General features: G+C 35.8%; 1 protein-coding gene across 16 annotated transcripts in view; it reads right to left on the bottom strand.

The window, feature by feature from the left end:
* The window catches only part of PDE10A (phosphodiesterase 10A), a 361,041-nt gene continuing 340,153 nt past the window's right edge, over positions 377 to 21,264 (bottom strand). For 14 of the 16 annotated variants that reach the window (XM_021391100.1, XM_021391098.1, XM_021391096.1 and 11 more), the window contains 4 exons: positions 19,281 to 19,392; positions 16,333 to 16,413; positions 11,949 to 12,037; positions 377 to 4,925 (listed from right to left, as the gene is read on the bottom strand). In XM_021391100.1, coding sequence (XP_021246775.1) covers positions 4,808 to 4,925; positions 11,949 to 12,037; positions 16,333 to 16,413; positions 19,281 to 19,392 — 400 coding nt within the window. In that variant the 3' untranslated portion in view covers positions 377 to 4,807. Of the gene's footprint in view, positions 4,926 to 11,948; positions 12,038 to 14,226; positions 14,336 to 16,332; positions 16,414 to 19,280; positions 19,393 to 21,264 lie in introns of all 16 variants that reach the window. The other 2 variants (XM_021391093.1, XR_002436713.1) reach the window with 2 other exon arrangements.

The raw sequence follows: 21,264 nt of genomic DNA, 5'->3' as shown, positions 1-21,264 counted from the left end.
GATTCTTTATTAGCCATATGTTCATTTGGCAGTAGCAACGCAAGGATCTGTGTGAAAGTACATCAGCAGCAAGGTAAACCCTCTGGCAGCAGGAGGACAAATGGGAAAGTGAACCTCTTCGCAGTTTGTGACAATGTGAACTCACAATAGGTGATTATGTATAAAGACAATGGATTTGTATACCATAAGCAGTAAACTGCAATTACAGGAAAAAAGCAGGCATTGCCTCCTTAAAGGACTCCATTACGTTTTGATTGCACTTCTCCTGTGGATTACTTGTGAGATACAAACACAAACACATGTGCATGAGCACGCACACACGCACTTTCCATACATCGCTTCCATTCCCAATAATAGCCAAAATAAACATGAAAAATAATATTAAAAAAACTCTGTATTCAGTAATATTCACACCAAAGAATATGTATAGATATATCCATTAAAATTATGAACATTTCTAAATATATTTTATGTATCATACATATATTTATATGTATAATTACATATCCACAGAAGTAGTCTTGCTGTGCTAAAGTCAGCAGTAAAAGCAAAAACAGGTTTCACAATAGGACACCCATATATGCATATGTACTGGCTGTTTGGTTTGTGAATTTATTTACAACTTAACTATATCATAATAAATGCTTACTGTTCTATTGTACAAACGTAATAGTAAAGGTTTAGGTTTGTTTTTAAATACAAAGACTGCAAATGAATACATGAAAAAAATTACACACCATGTACAGTATTTATAATTTATAAATGCAAAGTTAAGACCTCTTTAAATTATTGCACTTGCATATTTTTTGTTTTTTTTTACAAAGATAGTTTATATGTATCATATATATATATATGCGTGTGTAAATATATATATATATAAAACAAATCTTTCAGCTCACTAAATGTATTAAAGTTGAATGTTACCTTGAAGTTCTTTCTTCTCCACATAACAGCCCAACCTGAATTTTTAATATATATGAATCTACTCTACAAATCAGTTTGACCTACCCTGGAAAGCAGTCCATAGTTTTAGGTATTTTGACAGAGTATACACCCGTATTACAATCGAGCACAGTTTTTGGTCAGAAAGCAAAATAAGAGTTGTGATGTGCCTTTGCTAGATTGGGATATATAACCTAAAGTTTGAATGCGAACTTCCTCGTAGTAGTGTGCAGAAAGTCTCTTCTGTGTTTAGAACGAAGAAATGATTTGTACCACTTCACAGAACTGTTCCTGTGTCACAGTGTTAGAGGCAAATGCATTATTTCAAGAGGCTCTTAATTGTTTTGAGCATTGCACAGTCTCTACTTTAACGTGAATGGTGCTGTCTGCAGTCCCTACAACTTTAACACTACATGGCCTAAATGCAGTCATAGCAAACGCATCACACTGTTCCAAGTCTAAACACGTGAAAGAAGACTGTGCCACATAGAAAGATGAATTCCACACTGCATGTCCCCTCCACTGTAAATACATTTAAGTATATAGTCCCACTAAAAACACTATGCATTTCTCTAATGGAATAACTAAATTATGTACTATATTACAAAATTTGTGGATTAATTTTAACAATGGAGTTTCTGTCATTGCTCTAATAAAATATGCAACATCTCAGATGAACATCATGCTATGTCAACTATTTTTCTCATTTTTTCTCTTAGTGCATACCTTTCAGGCGTCATTTCTCAACAGATTAGGAATGCTCAGGTATGGCTTCAGTTAGTCCTTTTACTTGTCCTGGCCTTAGAAGCAAAAAACAATCCAAACCACTAACAAATATAATGCTGTCCTGGGAGCACAGAGTCTAACACTTCTAGGACAAAAAAAAAAAGCTCTGTTAGTTTTTTTTACACATTCTTATTCATTTTATACAACATCAGATTTTAGCAGGATAAAAACAGCTTTTGGAAGTTTAGTTTAATGAGCCAGATTTCTAAGTCTGAACAATTAAATCGCAGTGTATTAAATCTCAAACAATTAAAACTCAAACATACTTGAGCTGTGAAATCCAAATGCAACCTTAAAGTTTTGATTTTCGTTGATTTTGATTTTGGGACTACTGATTTAAGTTTTTTTCTGTAAAAAAATTGCATGTCTGACTCTATACTCTTTACATGCTGAATTTGCTTAGAAAATATAGGCCACTATGGCTAATTTTGTTAGTTTAGCTGCTAACAAAAAGAACTTTTTGTCACAGTCACCAGGAAAGCAAACCACAACCACTGGAACCAAAGTTTTTAATTCTAATAGACTTTATACTATAACAAACACACATTTTTGGTGGTTTGGAGAGTTCTATATTAGAAGAATCATCTGATTGACTTGAGACATTAATAGTACAACTTATTGCCAATTTCATAAATTTGTAAGGGAAGTATCTTCTGTATCAGTACTTATAAACTTCAAAATGTAAAACACTAAATGATACTGTGAAATATTTTGAATGGTAGGTGGCAGAACTAGCAAAATTGTCTTTACTGACAATGACTAAAAGATGAATTAAGAACTCCTTAACACAGACACAGTGTGATAAGAACTGTTTTTGCAAAGGTTATAGGATCAGCATTCAAAGAAGAGGCAGAATAACAGCAAATAATTTGCGAAGGAAAAATGTTCAGTTGAGTTGCTGGGGTGTCTGAATTTTGGAAAATATTTTTGTGGTCACCATATATTTGGATAATTTCAGTGTGAATTAGGAACCACTCATTTTATCTCAAGTACTTAGCAGATGAAAGACTGCATCTGCATGATTTCATTAAAGCAGAACTGCTAAGGAGTAAAGCAGAGGACACAGCATGAGATGCTGTCCATTCTACTTTGGTGTAGTTTCCTGCTTTTTTTATTACTCAAATTAATTTACTGTGGTTAACAATGAATTTCTGCACTTAGAATTGGCAACACAACTGAAAAGAACTATGAGGCTGCTGCTAGGTAACCTGTATCAAGCTAATAAGATAACTTCAAATTGAATTTTCAACCTCTGGGATATCTATGTACTGCAAAGGCTTAGGTGCATTTATACATTATGTGATTATGCATCACATACTGTACACATGTACAGACACTGGTATGTGCTCGACCATAACAGAAGGCAAAACTCAAGAGTTCAAGTCACAGAAATGAAACCCAGAAGATGGCATGCTAATTAGAACAATACAGCTCAAAAGACATGAGAAGGAAAAAGAGAACTTGTGTTCTTGTCTTTGTTACGACTATTATCAGTTACAGTTACACAAACGGCTGTGTTATCACAGAACCACTACAAGAGTGTTTTATCTGTGAAAAAGCATGTAATGCAGTATGGGCTGTATGTGAAAGGTATACAAAGACCATGTTGTGACCTACTGTGTGGATCAATACAAAGATTTTTTTATTATTATTATTTTCAAGAGAATGATGAAGGCAAATTAAGTGTTCTCGAAATATACTCTGTACAATTGCACTAGGTTCAAAAGAGTGGCATTAAATGTAAGGTCTTAAAGTCTGTGCATAAAATTTTAAGGCTGAAGCCTAACTGAAGCACAGAACTGTAAACACAGTATTTTAGTGTAGTTTTCTTCTGACAGCTATTCTTTCACCAAGAAAGGTGGTTCCAAGTCTTGACATTTTGCTGAATTAAGTAAAAAAAAAAAGCAAACAAAAAAAGGGAAAAGTTTCCCAATTCCACTCTTATTGGGATGGGGGGAAAAAGCAGTAGAAGACAAGCAGTGTTACTGTGCAACACAAAAGCTAGTCTATAAAAAAAAAAATTTGATTTATTGTGATGGTACCACAGATCCTTTTATGAGGCTTGACTTTTCTGACAGGGCTTTTGTTTCCAGCAGATAGCATACTTCAGGTATGTCTCTAATACCTTTTAGAATATAACTCAGCAGGTAGAAATAAATATGTTGACTTCAGTTATTGGTAAGCTAGGCAAGGAAATCTTTGCTGTCGCATTTACATTTTAATCTGATGCTTCTGTCACTATGGATACAAAAACTCCAACCAGAACTATGCCTATATACCTCTTCTTATTGGAGATAAACATCCAGCACTTCCAGTGTTTAAAGGGAGGAGTTGTGTAGGTTTATCAAATAATTCTGAAGAACAAAGCATCATCACTAGTTCTTTCAGCGTTTGCCTTGTGGGTGACAGACGATTTGCATCATGACACGATGAAGTACTGTAAACCTTTAACCTGAATGTTGTTTTTCTTTTGTTTGCAGCAAGAAAATTCACCATAACCTAAGCATGAATTATAGTCTCCAAGGATTCTGCTGGAGTTCAAACTGATTACAAGTAGATCACACATAAACATTCACAATAGCAATGGGTATATTGTTCTATTTATAGCCAAGAACTCCCAAGTGACACTGGTGTTAAAGCCAGCCACAGTACAGTATAATAAAAGTACCATTGAAACCCTCACTAGAAAGATACAATTTAGAAGTACCCCCTAAGATTTTTTTCCCCCATCAGTTTTAAATTAAGGCCTCAGCAATGTAGCCCATGAGATAAAGCCAGTCTTTTATATTCACAAGTTGTATGTTCTCTTTTGATAGCTGATTCCAAAACATCTGGGTGTCATTTTCCCTCTGTTCATGTTGTGTCACTGGTGTAGATCAGGAGATTGGCTGCCAGTCATTTAGCTGAGGTAACTCCATGGGCGTTACCTTCATAGGCAGATTTGCTTCTTAGTTAGCGTTTTGTAGCTTTTCTTTTTCCTTTGTCAAAGAAAAAAATAAAAATAAAATTAAAAAAAAAAACAAAAACAAACAACTCCCAAATGGATGCTTTTAGGGTTAAAGCAATCCGTTGCTGCTGTTCAGTCATCAGTCTTCACAGGAAGTGAATCTGAGGTTCCAGGAGCAATGGACTGGGATGTAATCCATATAGAGGCTTCCTCACCTCTCGTTACTTTCTCCCATTGGTTGAGATTGTCCCTAGGGATGAAAAAAAGTCAGAGAGGTAAACACTGTTTCTAAGTTGAATGAGATTTCTTCCTAATAATATTCTCTGCTATGCTATACTTTGAGATGTAGCATCATGCTGTATAAAAGTGCCAGTACGTCACCAAACTTTTATCATTATATTCTTTCATACTTTGTCTTAAGTTATCCCACTTTACAATCCTGCGTTGCTAGTATACATGTTGACCTACATAAGCCTATAGCACAAATTCTTCAGAATGGGCACAGGCTAGCACCTGTTTCTTTTACAAATCCGTGGCCCTCATGGCGGCAGAGAAAACCCATCTGGAGCCAGCTCCACAAAGACTCTGAAGCAGCAGTCTAGAGGCACTACAGAGATCAGAACTCTTGCCAGCAAATTTCCTTTACTGGAAACAGCAGCAGCACATTAAGTCTTCTGAAACTTCTGCATAGGGCTGCCTGATGGTATGTACGATATTGCATACCAACATCATAGCATCACTCTGCAATCGCTAATGTGGTGATATCACTATCAATCTACTACAACAAAAGAGTACTTCTTCCTCAAGACAGGTTTTTTTTTCATTGTCTCACTGCCTTACTAACCCCCAAGTCCAGATTTTAGATTGCAAGCAATAAAATACTGAGAAGTTTGGCTGGTAGTATTTTAATGCTACAAAGGGATAATAGACACATAATCTTTCTTGGTGTACGCTAGTATCACTCCTGTGACTTGGAAGGCTACGTTAATGATAACCAGCATTAACCACACTTTGCAGCCTATGGACCAAATCTAGTATTCAGTTTTTGCACTCAGAAAGAAGGAGAGCAAGCTCAGCTGTTCCAAGTTCATAACATCAGGAATCTAGTTAAAACAATGGTTCTTAGATGTTTTTAGTAAACAAACAGGATGGTAAACCTATGAAGATCCTATATGCTGTAAGCCATATTATTGTATTACATCTGAATTGATGTGGTAGAGCTCTCATGATTCTTATGTCACAGCTTTGCTGAAACAGTTGATAGAAAACACCAAATAATGAACTGGAAACACAGCGAACAAGCAAGAAGAGAAAATGTTGCATTTTCTGGCAGCTGGGGAAGGAAGGATCTAAGGAAGTCTACCAAAGAAAGCTGGTGCCCTCTAGGGGAACACCTATATCATTTTCTGCAGGCACATTTCAACCTGTTCTTCCTTTGCTCCAGGCCAACTGGAAGACATGAAACCAGCATTAATGTAGCATTGAAGCTCAGCTAATACAATCAAATACTAAAGATTAGAAAAACTCAACTGCCACTATTTCTAGGTCCCTTTCCCAAAACTGGGGAAGTAATGAGGAGAACTGCAGCTAAAGTATTTGTAAATTGAATCTATTTCAGCAACAACTCAGAAATGTGTAGGCACATGGAAAACTATTTAAATGTATTCGGTTCAGTTTAAAGGAAAATTCACTTTCCCTCATTCTCAAAATAAATATATGTAGATTGCTCCAAAAGTAATGCTTCCCTTTTTTATTACCATGGAAACTACAACAGATATAAAGAGCACAAAAATTTTCAGCTACAAAACACTATTTTTCAACATAGTCACTACCATTAGCTATGCATTTTCACCACTGAGGAACAGGAGCCTGCATCCTCCGCTTGTAAAAATCTGCATGGTCGACAGAACATGGCTTGTCTGTCATGTCGCTGTTGCCGCTGCTGAAATGCACCACCCACCACCTCACTGTGCTCACATCCACTGTTTGGTCTCCATAAATGTTCAGCAAGTGTCAATGAATGCCCATGGGTGCCATTTTTTCCACGTGGAGGAGTTCAGTTACAAACCTTTTCTTCATACGCACTTCCATGTCAAAAGCCATTTTGTCAGACTGCCCTCTGCTGCCATCAGTTGCACGGCAACAAAATGTAATGGAATATTGGTGGGAAGGTTCAACCTCTACTGACACACCACCACCATCTGTCCCCGACACCATGCACCAACACAACAAAACAGGAAGTATGACTTTTGGAGCAACCCCCATAGTATTATGGATTTGTCAGTTTGGTAGCCCTAGTGAGTATGCAGGCTAGAAAACATCCATATGAGTTATTTTGTGCAGTACAACTCAGATGGATAGTAGCTTTGATCCACAGTGAACATATAACATACTAAGAAATAATTTCAGTAAGAAAATAAATACATTATATACAATAAGAGTATTTTTTAAAAAATGGAAGAAATAATCAGACAAGATAACTTTCTAGATTCTTAGATACTGCTTTACCTCATACAAATCAGTCACTGATTTTTTATTTTATTTTATTTATTTATTTATTTTAAGATGCAGATAGTACAATTCATTTGCCTTTGCGCTCCCATTGAAGTTCTGGCTCCCAAATGTCTGGAATAAATGCCCAGAGGCTCTCAAAATAAAGATCTTGATGCTGACATGCTGCCTTGGCTGTTTTTGCTGCTATTATTTGCAGTGGTGTCTGTGTTCCAACTGACTCAAGGACAGGGCAGCTTAAACACTGCATCTCAAGAACAAGCTTGGCTAGTGAAGAAGTGATATCAAAATTGGTCCAGTCAGCAGCTGAAGCAATACCAAACAGGAATAAGGCTGTGTTCCTCTCATCATTTACCTCTCAAAAAAGTGCAGTACAAAATCAGCTGTTTGAAACACTGGACTAACCAAAGCCCTGCGATAACATACATTTTAGTAAGGAGGGAGTGTAACTTCACTCTGCATTCTTGAATTTCTAGTCTACATCTCCAAATCTGAACTCTCCACACTTCTTCCTCAACTTTCTCAAACAGACCATTTCAGGTCAATCTGCAGAGAGAAATTCAAGGACAGAGCAGTTCAGTTCTTAACTATCAAACTGCTCATCAGAGGACCTCATGGCAGGGAACAGATTTTCAGGAAGCTCTTTCGTCTTATGAAAATCTTAAACTCCATCCGTGTATCCATGCACCAGTTTCGTATCAGCTCTGCAGTTCAACTTTATGTCTCTTCAGTTAAGTACTGAAAGATGGATGACCAAGTACTACAACGCACTTTTGAAACTGTCTCATTTGGATGCACTGCTAGAAATCAAAAGACACAGGTCTTCCAAGAACCCTGCTCTCAAAGATGATGCTATGCAGTCTCAACCACTCACTTTAGCTTCTCAGCCTCAGTTCTCATCAAGACAAATAATAATGCTTACCTACGAGCAAATATACTGCCAGGCTTATGCAAATGTTTCTATAGTAAGTATAAACCCATTTTTAAGACCTCTCATTTGATTGTGCTAGTAACAAAACTTTCCTAATATCCAAAACCTTCCTAATATGAGTTTTCTTCATTAATATGGAGAATTCTTTGAACATACCTGACAAGACACTTTCAAAGAATCGCTGAATGGTTTCAGCTGGAAGGGACCTTAAAGACCATCTAATTTCAAACCCCCAGTTGTGGGCTGGGACAGCTCCCACAAGAAGTTAGACTGTTAAAAGCACATAGATATTGACTTTAGGAGTAAAAGTACACCCAGATGGTGACCAGTATGTCATAAAAATATGAAAATTCTCACACATATTAAGCAGTTAGATAATATTCATTAACTTGAGTAGAAACAAACAACTGAAAATACTCGTGTTACTGCATTTCTAATTCTTAGTATTACAGTTGATGCTGTTTAGTCCATGTAAACAATATGAAATTGTTTCTCACTGAAAACATGCTTATGCAATGCACAGTCTCTGTGCTCCAGTTATATGGACAAAATAAGTTACCATTTAGTTTTCAGTCATCCATAAAGCTGAAGCAACATGTTTTCAAGCAAGGATTACAAATTCAGCAGTTAGAATACTTCTGTGAACTAAGACTATCTCTCAGACAGACGACTCATGACTTTGTAAGGATTGGAAGAATTACAAGTAATTCTACAGTTTACTTCATGTTCTCTAATTTCACACTGAAAGCAACTCTTCTCTATTTGTCAGAGTACACATGATTTAATTATCTATAATCAAACTATCAACAAATATGTATTAGGTCAACAAGGTCCCCCATTAGAGAGGTATGGATTTGAAGGGTGGACTATTTGGTGGATAAGGAATTGGTTGGAAGGTCACTGTCAGAGGATTGTGGTCAATGGCTCTATGTTCCGGTGGAGGCTGGTAATGAGCGGTGTCCAGCAGGGGCCCATCTTGGGACTGGTACTCTTTAACATCTTTATCAATGACACAGATAATGGGATTGAGTGCACGCTCAGCAAGTTTTCTAATGACACCAATGCCATCCAGATGGACCTTGATAAACTCAAAAGGTGGGCCCTTGTGAATCTAATGAGGTTCAATGGAACGAAGTGCAAGGTTTTGCACTTGGGTCGAGGTAATCCCAGATATATAAACAAACTGGGAGAAGAAATCCTTGAGAGTAGCCCTACTGCGAAGGATGTAGGGGTTCTGGCTGATAAAAAACTTAACAGAAGGCAGCAGTGTGTGTTTGCAGTCAAGAAGGCTAATGGTATCTTGAGCTCTATCAGAAGAGGGGTGGCCAGCAGAGCGAGGGAGGTGATTGTCCCCCTCTACTCTGCCACTGAGAGGCCCTAGCAGGGGGAATGAGTCCGAGTTTTGGATTCCCAACACAGGAAAGATGTGGAGCTTTTGGAGACGGTCTAGAGGAGGGACACAAAAATGATCAAAGGGCTGGAGTACCTCTCCTATGAAGACAGGCTGAAGGAACTCAGCTTGTTCAGTCTGGAAAAGAGAAGGCTGAAGGGAGACATCATTGCAGGCTTCCAGTATTTAAAGGGAGTTTATAAACATGAGGGAAATCGACTTTTTACAAGAGTAGATAGTGACAGGACAAAGGGGAATGGTTTTAATCTAAAGGAGGGGAGATTTAGATTAAATGTCGGGGGAAGTTTTTTACTGAGAAAGTGATGAGGTGCCAGGACAGGCTGCCCAGAAAGGCTGTGGATGCCTCATCACTTGAGGTGTTTAAGGTGGGGTGGATGTGGCTCTGGGCGATCTGATCAAGTACTTGATCTTGCGGTTGGCAACCTTTCCTGTAGCAGGGGTTGGAACTTGATGATCTTTGAGGTCCTTTCCAACCCAAGCCATTCTATGATTCTATGATTCTAATCAGAAAACTTTCCATGGAGATAAACTCCAACAAGGTCATTCTCTTGGATAAACTGAATCCATTACAATAGTTTTTTCAGTGTCTTGCTACTAAGACCTCATTTTTGAAGCTCTTTCTTAATCTTCTATGGTAGAGTCTGTATCTACACTTCTTTAAGAACTTAATAACTAGAGATGTGTAGCTTCTAATTCTACTTAATATTCCCTCCGTTGATCTAGAAATTGCACAGCCATGACTAGCAGGAGGACCTTAGAGACAGCTGACTATTAATAACTCCTAAATATCTAATGCTTCTCGTAAACAATGCCCTGAACCTCTTGTACAGAGCTACATAATCTTCTCACAGCTATATGAAATAGCATGGGGCTGCAATTAAATTATTTTGCTAATCACTATGTTACATTTTTTGATGGTTACCTTCAATGACACCCGGTCTAAAAGCCCTTACGTACTTGAAATCTTAGTAAAACATTAATTCTGCAGATACATGATGAGTTGAATTTCAACTGATGTCCAGAGGAACAAGTGAACAAAATGATGAAGTTTCCCAAAAGTGACTTTAATATCTCAAATCTGAAAAAGAGATTCTGAAGGAAATGCAACAAAACTTAACAGAGAAAAAAATAAAAATCAATGTAATAATGAAACTTGTTAGGAGATAAGATCACTAGGTGTAAAAAGCAGTAGCATAGGGTAACAGTCAGGTTACTGATGGTCTCACCTTGATATGCAGAAGATGAAGACAAGTTGGATTTCTTAGGATTTGAAAAAGATTCTGAGAGGGACAGAAAGTTTTCTTTGTTTAGAAACAAGCAGGAGGGAAAAGAGAACAGACTAGGCTGGAGGGAGGACAAACTGCAAGCTGATGTGTGCTTGCATTCCAGTACTGTAGTTTGCTTTTCAGTATTGTCAAGAAACAAAAAAATCCTAATAAATGTTTTGTGGGCCTTGTTACACCATGTTACAGTGGGCATCCTTATGTTACTTCACATACATTATTTAGCCCACAAAGACTATTTAGCCCAAGGTCAGGAAAGTGACAAAGGAAAAGTTCAATGCAAGCTAGGACCACAACAGAAAGAAAAAAAAATAGAGGTGCTTGTAAGAACACAGGGAAACTTTACTTCTCTTTGGACGTGACTAAAAATTGCTGGCATTTTACCAACAAACTGCTTTTCCTTAGAGAATACAGATTATCCTAAAATGGAAACATTTTCATGAAGCACACTGATTTCAACATAAGTTTTGTCGGTGAAGATTGCCAAGGTCTCAAATAGAATTATTGGACTGAACTACATACAAAGAGATTTAACAACATTCCAGAGTAGAAGAAGCCAATTGTTAAAGGACACTTCCCCCTCCTTCAGAAGATCCCAAGCTACATTCCTGATGACTGGAAGGACAAGGCTACATTTGCCTTTCCCACATCTCACATCCACTTATGCTCCAAGTTACTGACTATTCTAAGTTGAGGTGCTCTTTTTTCTCTGTTTTCTAACAGAATGTTCAGATACAAAATTAAACAACATGCAAAAACTCTTTTTTAATGAAATAGAATTGTAGTTTTCTGCCAATCTTACTTGTAAGTATCATGTTGAAGTAAAAAGGACATGGAATGAAATTGCTCTGAACCAGATGAGATAGAGATACATAATCACTGAACCTGTTTCTCTCTCAATGCTTTTAGCATCAAGCTCATTTTAATCAGTCGTGTCTGTAGATCTGCGTTGGACTGTCCCAGTCAGTAGTTACTGCCTCTGGGTTTCTACATAAATTAACATGAAAAATATATCCCCATTTTTCTGCATGTAAATTCCCAAATTAAAAGTGTGTATTTCCAGAAAAACTAGCACAGCACGTTTGCTTTTTCTTTAACCACACTACCTGCCATGCAAAACCTTGCACATTTACTCACCTGCATGCTCGGAGTAGTGGCCCAGTTGGAGGAAAGATCTGTGCAAGTGTGGTATAACATGGGATGGCTACAGCATTGTAGAATCCAATCTATGAAAAATAGAAATGAAAAAAAATTAAATGTTGCCAAATTAAAACTCTGAAAGTTAACAGCTGACTAGAGCAAAGACATTGACTGCTTATTTAATTACTGCTTATGTTAGGAATTCACACTTACATATCTCACCTTAATATCCAAAGGCTTTAAAATGAAACACTAACAGTGAAGAGCCTAACAATTACAAGTTGTTTGCTTGCCCCTCTCTAATGATTAAGATGCCTGCTTCAGATAGGATTTTCTACAAGATCTTTTACTCTTAACTGATTCAATTGATTTTCTCAGGATCTGCCTGGTGTTTTGGTGGCAGTAATAACAGGAAGACATTCTTGTGACGAAAAAAAGAAAACATTGAAAAAGCAGAAAAGTTGTTCAGAATTTCCAAAATATGATTGAGTTCTGGATTTTTCTGATGTCCTCCAGAGTATGTATTTCAAAGTTCAATTTACCTGAAATGCTAAAGGCTTTTCACCCTTGTAAAGTTTCTGTTTTCTTTTCATGCAAGCAGTGGAGTGATATATTTTTACCATTATCATACAAACCGACTCAGAGAGTGAGCACGTTTTCAGTGATATATATGACTCATGTAGGCTTATCATCCTATGACTGCTACCACGCTACAGTTGATTTATCATGCAACATGGGTGTTTCTTAAAAAATACTTCTCATTTATAATCAAGGATGACAGTTTAAATTCAAATTCACTATAACGTCATTCATTTACTCTAGACTCTCATGACAGTCACTACAGTCCACTATGTTCCCTTTCTTAGGACAGAGTTTTCAAATGCTTCATAGTGATATACAACATGCTGTATTGCAACCAAAACATTGGATAAAAAAAATCTCTTTTTAATAATCTAAACATTGGTTCTTTTTCAGAAATCACAGTAACTCTTGTCCTTATTGTCCTTACTTCCATCAATACAAAAATTCCTCCGATACTGTTACATAAACAAGTCCATTTTGTACTTTAAAAAAAAAAAAAAAAGACATTCTTCTGACCTACGAACCTAAGTAAGGTTTAAAGTAATTACGGTGTAACTGATAGAAAGAAACTGCAGTAGGCCAGAAGGCAAGGCTTGTCTGTTCATCAGCAGTCATGTCTGATCATCTCATAAGAAGTAGTTTTCTGTTTTGCTTACTGCATTGCTTTCACCCTTTGTCTTTTGTTTTTTTTCATCTGAATTTTTTTTTTTTGGTTGTTTGTTTGTTAAGGGGGCTAGTTTTATTTTACTGGAAAACAGCAGATTGCTCCATATCTGACAAAAAAATCATGAGTGGGATGATAGGTACAGTCACACTATAGACTTTTCAATGAGAAGTGTGCTGCCACTGCAAAATGTGAAAGACTTCAACCTAACTAAATTAATTTACAGTATGCTCCAACCAATCTTCTTTTTGGAGCTCTAGTATTTGAAACAAAACAGATTTTTTGAAGCCCCAAAAGTGCTTCAAGTTAAAATGTACATCAACCAAAGAGAAAAGCAAAACAAAACAAACAAACAAAAAACAACTAACTGGTTCAACAGATTTGGATTCTGAATAAAGATCAGCTAATTAAAAACATTCATTTGCAACAGTTTAAATTTTTGGCTAGAGCAAACTCACACAAATCCTTTTGGTAAAAGGCTTGAGTTATCAGAATAAATAACTCCAGACTGAGTTTTATATTGCTATGGCTAGACAGAAAGCCTCCACTTCACTCAGGTACAAGTAATCCATTGAAGTCACTGCGGGAGAGGCAGTGTACATATATCCTAAGATGCACAACAAGGAAGAACTAGAAAATATCTTTTGTTTCTGAAACAAACTGCTATTGTCTCTTTCACTGTGCATACTAAATATATTTATAGCTTTGACAGCTGGATTTTTAACGTTCACACTGAAGCATTTTAAATATGAAATCACTCCTAATATTTTAATCCTTGCATAAAAGCAAACTTCTTATTTTCAACCCAAATAAGTAAATTTATGAGCTAAGTTATGAATGGCTGGAGACTTTTAGGCCACTGCATAGTTTTGACATTTCTTTTCTCCTCAAAGATTTCAAAACTCTTAGGTTGTGAAGATGAGAAAGAAGGAAGAAAATACCCTTTGACTTTGCAATCTTGATATGACCACAAACACTGCTTAAATTTTCAAGAGAGGAGCAGAAAAAAAAGGGTGATGGAATCCTTACCGAGTCAGGAATAAATCCTCACTGCAGGCTCTCCAGTAGGAAGACATCAAGCTCAGAGACCCTACATGAGTTGTGCTTCAAAGGATGAGAAGAGCACTACAGAGGCTGACTGGTCCAACCACCCAAGTGAGAGAAAATGCCAACTACAAACTATTTTCATCAAAGTATTTGAGGCATAATTATTTTTTCAGAGATTGCATGTTTATACAAATCCTCTTTTCCTAAACATAATTGTCATTTAAATAAGGTGTTAATGCTTTAATTAAAATCCACATAAAAATACAGGATCCTAAACTCATTAATACTTTCTGTTAGAGCCTAAGGAAATGGATGATAACACTTCATTAAATTCTTCTGTCTCTGCAGGAACATAGGCATGGTTACTTTCACTGAACTATCTATGTTCTAAATCTCACATTTTGCTGTAACACAGCAGCTATGGCTACACTCTGAAGTTGGTTTTTAATCTCTTTTTTTGCTTAATATTTTACTGTTATACTATGAAGAAGTACACATCAGAACACAGAGTAAAAGAACCTACAAAGACAGTTCTTGCAACAATACTCATTATGTTTTAAAGAGAAAAAAATAGCTTTTTTCTTAGATCTGTGCTTTCACCCTACTAACAATTCTTTAATAAATGCTAAGAAGCATACGTACTGTAAAATTGTGTGCTTTTCAACGTGTTCAAAGATAACAAAGACAGTGTGTGGAAAAATAAAACAAGTACAGAAAAATGATTCTTCTCTTACTGGGCTTACACTTGACACATGAATTTAATTAATTACTGCCAATTCCTTATTACATTAAGTGTAACAGATTTATGCTAAAATATGATAGAACATACGGAGTTCTGTTTCAGAATATAAAAATTTCCATAGTCTTGCTTATCAAATAATTAATCTAGAGCAATGTCCAATCCACAGGTTTGAATAATGAAGAGCCGTAGATCCGAGAGCACCTCTGTCCTACAAGAGGGCCAAGCTGCTTTTTCTTTGAGGCCTTAAAGAACTTCACTAACATTGTTTTAAATATTCCCTAAAACTTTCTTCAGATACATACATTATGCAACAATGATCCTTTGCACAATGTCTCAGGAAGGCCACAGAACTAGCAAAGGTAGCAGATGGCAATCATTGATGCCTGAGTTTGGTCATGGGCAACAAACCTCTTGTATCAATGACATATTGCCAAGTAACTGATACCCCTGTAACCACTTGAACAGACATTAAAAATACTTAAGAAAAAAACCTTCAAATCCTTACCCATTTCATCTTTTGCTATTGATTTATCTTGAAGACAGTCTTTAATCCAGAAGCCATTGGTTAATGCCAATGATCACCTGAACTTACTTGCACATTAAAATGGCATGACATATTAAATATCTGACCATATGCCAGAAGAATGACATTTGCTTTTTCAAATCTGTGGTCACTATTCACAGTCCTCTAACTTGTCATAAATTGAGTCTTTTGGTTTATTCATATTTCTTAAAAATTCGATTGTACATATGAGACTACCATTCCTTCCGATTTTTTTTACCTCCTTTTTAAACAAACTTTACCATACAAGGAAGAACGTATTGTATTCAAAAGTTACTTAAGTTTTCCAATATATAATTTTGCTAGAGGCCTGCTACCTATTCACAGAGTTTTTGTTAAGGGGAAGGAAGTAAGAATGACAACAAGGTGTAAATTGCTGCACTGGGAATTATGAGAACAAAAAGAGCACTAATGTATAATCAGAAGAAAGACTTCATTTTTTCTTATTGAAACTGCATGATCATTTCCATGTCAGAAATATCAATTATATCATGTTTAAATCATTCCTTAAGCCTTATTATTATAAAGGAAGCACAGATATGTTATCTAGTAACTTGAGACAGCTGCAAAAAGCATTTTGCCATCTCAGTAATGTCTCTGAAAACAAGTTTTCTGCTGCCACTTAATAAAAAAACAATGTTCTGTTTTGCATACAAAGCATAGAATTCAGCAGCCCACATACCCTGGCATAAAATGCAACATTTGTTAATATAAAAATGTTTTTCAATATATGTTTTCTTTTAACACTATAAAACAAGTATCATTTTACAGAGAGAGTTCATACTTGACCCTGAGGGACTTCATCTTTCTTGTCTCTGTCCATCATAGGAATGGGTTGAATACCTGTTTTTTTCATTTCATCACCCTGAAGTAAAGAGATGAGGAAAACAAAATTTAGGAGTACTAAGATCAGAATTACTACTCATTTTCTATTGCATGTGGATCTGAAAATCTAGAATTTAAAATAATGCGAAGTACCAGAGTAACACAATCTCAGAAAACCACTTAAGGTGAAGATCTATTTTTTTGAGTGAATGTATTCGTATTTTCCTTCTTTGCAAAGGCCTATCCATAATAAAGGGCAGCTGGAAAAAAAGAAAACAAAACCAAATAAATCAGATTTACCTGTTCTACTCATAAATAATCTCACCCTTGAAAACGTTACCTGTTTTAAGCACTATAATACAATTACCAGTAGAACACAACTCACCTATCCAAGGAAAGCTGATTGAAGGAGATGAATTTACAATGTACTCTCTTTGTCAACAAACCAATTTCTTTGACCAAAGATGAGGAGCATGTTTTGATAAAACTGCCTGCCAAACAGCCTTCTTAAGTACATTAATACATCTAAACACGTAAGAGGGATACTCTGAGAAATTGAATAATCCAAAGACTAGATCTTTGTTACGTGAAAAAGAAAACTACCTCTTTCTATCTCATCCATTACCAACAAACAAAGTCACCTTTGAGGAAAAAATTCGAAGAATGTTCAGAATTATGTTCATTATTTTATTTTGAAAGATAAAGGTATCAGAAAATCATAGAATCGTTTAGATTTGAAAGGAACACTTAGGATCAACTAGTACATTCCATTTACCCACTCCAGGCAAGGTCAGTAATAGCAAGTTTTACAGTTCTTAGTTTTTGAATATTTCCAATCATGGAGACACCACAACTACTCCAGGCAACCACTGCCAGTGGCTGACAATCCTCATAGCAATATTTTCTTTTCTTTAGCTGGAACACAAATACTAGGCATACAAGTTTTCTTGTGTTCAATACATGTAAACACAGATATTCTACATTGCTAGACAAAGGATACTGTAAAAATACTGCCTATATCGTCATAGTTATGAACGTGATCAGAAAGAATGTTAAAGAAATCCCAATTAAAAATTTTTGCATCATACCTGCAGAACAGATACAGAAATAGAATGGCTTATAATAAATTACTTAGAAAACACTGAAGAAAATTTAGTGGCTGCCTAGTGTCTCATATCTCACAAAAAAATCACAGCAGACACAATCTATTAGGAAGCACTTTACTGTGAGGGTGGTGAGACACTGGAACAGTTGCCCAGAGAGGCTGTGGAAGCCTCCTCCCTGTAAGCATTCAAGGCCAGGCTGGATGAGGCTTTGAGCAACCTGGTCTAGTGGCAGGTGTCCCTGCCTATAGCAGGGGGATTGGAACTACATGATCTTAAAAGATCCTTCCAACCCAAACCATTGTATGATTCTATGATATGATCCCATGCGACACCCAGACGTTCTATGAGTCTATGATTCTAGGAAAAACGCAATTTTAGAATTCCATTTCTGTCAAAAATTTCTAATCTAAATTTGGTCCACGAATTTATAATATAAAATGCACCTTTATTAACTCATCTTAGGCTAAGAAAATAGCTTAACATCTGGGCAGGCACAGCTATGTCCATAATTCCATCTTTACTATTATTTAGTAGGAAAAATTAATTTGATCCTTCATTCTCCACTACGTTCATAAGACTTACATTTTATTTATTTTTTAAGTCTTGTAAACAAAACAAGTTGAGTTTGTAATTAGTGAGGCATATCAACATTACACCATTATATCACTTACAAAAACATTCACTTGCCAGTGTTGACACTTCAGAAACCGAATACTGAATTTGATTTTTGAGCTAATAAAGTTTACATTTTATAGACGTTTTTGTAGTTTGAGTTGATCATAGCTAAAAAAACCTACAATTTTTAAATACAGATAAACCACAAACACATGCCATGCACATCTTTAACTCAATAATTAGCAAGCGAAAGGCAAGACAAAAATCTAGACATTACATGCATACTACAACAACTCCATGGGCCTGATTTCCATTTTACACCTATATAAAATGGAAAGAAGCCCACTGAATTCTGCTGACTGCCACATGGCACATAACAGAAAAGAAGAAATCTTTATGATACATGTGCAATAACAGTTTTGAAAATAGAGTATATGTTCTAAAACTACATAATTCAACTCTGTGCAACACCCACAGAATTTATTCCTGATATCCTGACAGTTGTCACTTTTGCACTTTAAAAATTAAACAATTAGAATAATCCCGGACAAAAGAAATGTTAGAGATTGCATCTTTATTTATGGACATGATTACTTGAGCACAGCTCAATGTCATGTTTCAATTCTCAATACATCTTATCTATGGAGTATCTTTCAAAATACTAAAAATCAGCTTGCTCTCTCTGAGACCCAGTTGTTGATCTGGCTCACAAATATTCAAATTCTGGGATCAGAAAAATTTTAAGTTAAGTTTTGTCACATTTGCTTTAGCATTTCCTGGACTCATACTGTAGTTTTTTAAGAATGTGTTTTAAGGCAGTTGGCCTGGAAGCTGTTTTCATATTTTGGATTTCTTTCTAGAAATAGGTCCTTCACCTTAGCAACTCAAAACAAGGTAAAGATTTTCTTGTATATTCTGTTGCTTGATCACTGTGTGTTAGAACATACCTCCTAAACTCATCTTTAACAGAAAGAAAAATTACTGCCTGTTAGAAAGCTAACTTAGATCTTTATACAGTGTCTAAATAAACAAAAAACATACAAACAAACAAAAAAAAAAGAGCATGCCTCAAAGAACAATCTTTAATATTTTAAGATATCTGTGGGAAATGTTTTTGTTTTTTTCTTTTCCTCCAAAATATTTTCATTTGTAAATAAAAGAGATAAAACAAAAGAAATGCACTTACCTCAGCCCAGAACTCAGCATATATATCATTGGCTGTCAGTCTGGTAACTGGCCACAGTTTTGTTACAGAACACAAATCACAAGCAGTCATCATCAGACCAATCACTCTGTCTCTAGAATAAAATAACATTAAAATAATTTTGGTAAAGACTTAATTACCATATTCCAAGGTTTTTATTTCCCCTTCCTCAGTTCCATCTGCAATAAAGTAAAAACACTACAAAGTTTCTTCCACCTTCTTTTCTTCCCCACTTTCTATTTATTAGTAAGGCATCACAAAAATTGTATATTCTCTGTAGTGTTACTATGTTGCTTGCAACCAGAATTCACAGACTATCCTCCACATGATTACATTCATAGGAAAGTACACAAGAATGCCTGTTAAAAAACTACTATGCCTTCATTTTCTGAAAATAAAGTACAAGCCTATAATAAGAAAGATGGCATATCCTGTTGCTGCATTTCTTTCCATTATTTAAAGCGAAGTGAACACATACTCCAAAAAGGAGAAACACTAGTTTTAAGTTTCTCTCAAGGAGCTCCACTTACAGGTAAGCTCTTTTCTTCATTCACTTCTTCTCAAAAGTATTTTGTACATATTCCTATTTCTGGCAACAGCCAGTGTCTGGATCATCTGACTCAATTTCTGTATGAAAAATTACTCAAGATCTGCCTTAGAAAACTGCGGATCAGATGCAGTTGATCTAAATGCAAGCTCTGCTAAAGAAATATTGGAGCTATTATTGGAGCTATAGAAAGTGAGGACTCCACAATAGCCCCATTACTAAAATCATCAGAGTACAACTAAGCCGTATTAAAAGAGAAGTCAGTGCTTTGGTGGAATGAATTCCACGACCAGCAGAACAAGACTTTTACACATAACTCTGTCCTATACACTGACTAGTCTCTTCACAGAATAATTGAACAAGATCTACAGGACTATTCAGATTATTAGCATAAAACACACAAAAATATTGTTTAAACTGTTTTCTAGCACTTGTCTTCTATTCCTTAGATATACAGTGTTTGAGTCTAAGTTGTATAAAGAAAACTGCCAAATTAATTAATTAATTAATGTGATTTCCACCTGCTAGAGAACTTAAGATGGCAATTAAGGATGCCTGAATCTTTGTCAATGTGTATTACATGTAAAGAACACACAATTTGCTAACTCTCATGCCAATATGACAGCAGAGATAGAAGCTGTGTGAATAGACACGTTACCATGGAAAATGCACAAATTCACAATATAATTAATAGCTAATTGCAAACTATAATTTCCCTGCACTATAAATGAGGATTAATCAGTCATATAAAGGCCAAATTTAGCGCTCTAGTACATGACTTCTTTTGTTGTACAGATACTATCTAGAAGGCTTGGACTATTTAGCCATATTACAAACTAATGTCATATCACAGGGCATGTGACTTTGCACTGAAAATGTTCTAAGGGGGCAGGTAGGATAAAAAATATAATAGAATATTCAATCATAGACTAAAAAGTTGCCTACTCAAATTTTATAACCCATAAGTTCAATATTCATCATAAGCTTTATTTTGAAGTTATCAGGACCCACTATATCTTTGTCTTTTTTGAGATTTTGATGTTTACTCAAGTCTGATAAACTTCAATTCCATGCTGTGAATTAAGCTTTTAATAACAGCACTTCCAACAGTGTTGTGATAATTTATTCAAAACTACTGCCAAAACCTGTAAAATTCCTCAGAAGGTTAAAGAAGATCCAAGCACTGAAGTTCCCTTTGAAAAGAAATCAGAAATATGACTCAATATCTTCCTGTATCACCTTTCTAATTTTGCTGTGCCTTATATCAAGACAAGATCCATTCATTTTCCAGTACAGCACCAATGAAGGGAGTATGGTAGCGCTGTATGAACATTTTAAACAACCTTGTTATGGGACATATCTGTCATTCAGGATATGCTATGTTATGTTTTTGTGGACTAAAAGAGCTATGTGTATATG

This window comes from Numida meleagris, chromosome 3 (genome assembly GCF_002078875.1).
Source record: "Numida meleagris isolate 19003 breed g44 Domestic line chromosome 3, NumMel1.0, whole genome shotgun sequence".
NCBI classification, from domain to species: domain Eukaryota; kingdom Metazoa; phylum Chordata; class Aves; order Galliformes; family Numididae; genus Numida; species Numida meleagris.
Note: the sequence above shows the minus strand (reverse complement) of the source record. Positions and strands in the feature narration are given on the sequence as shown.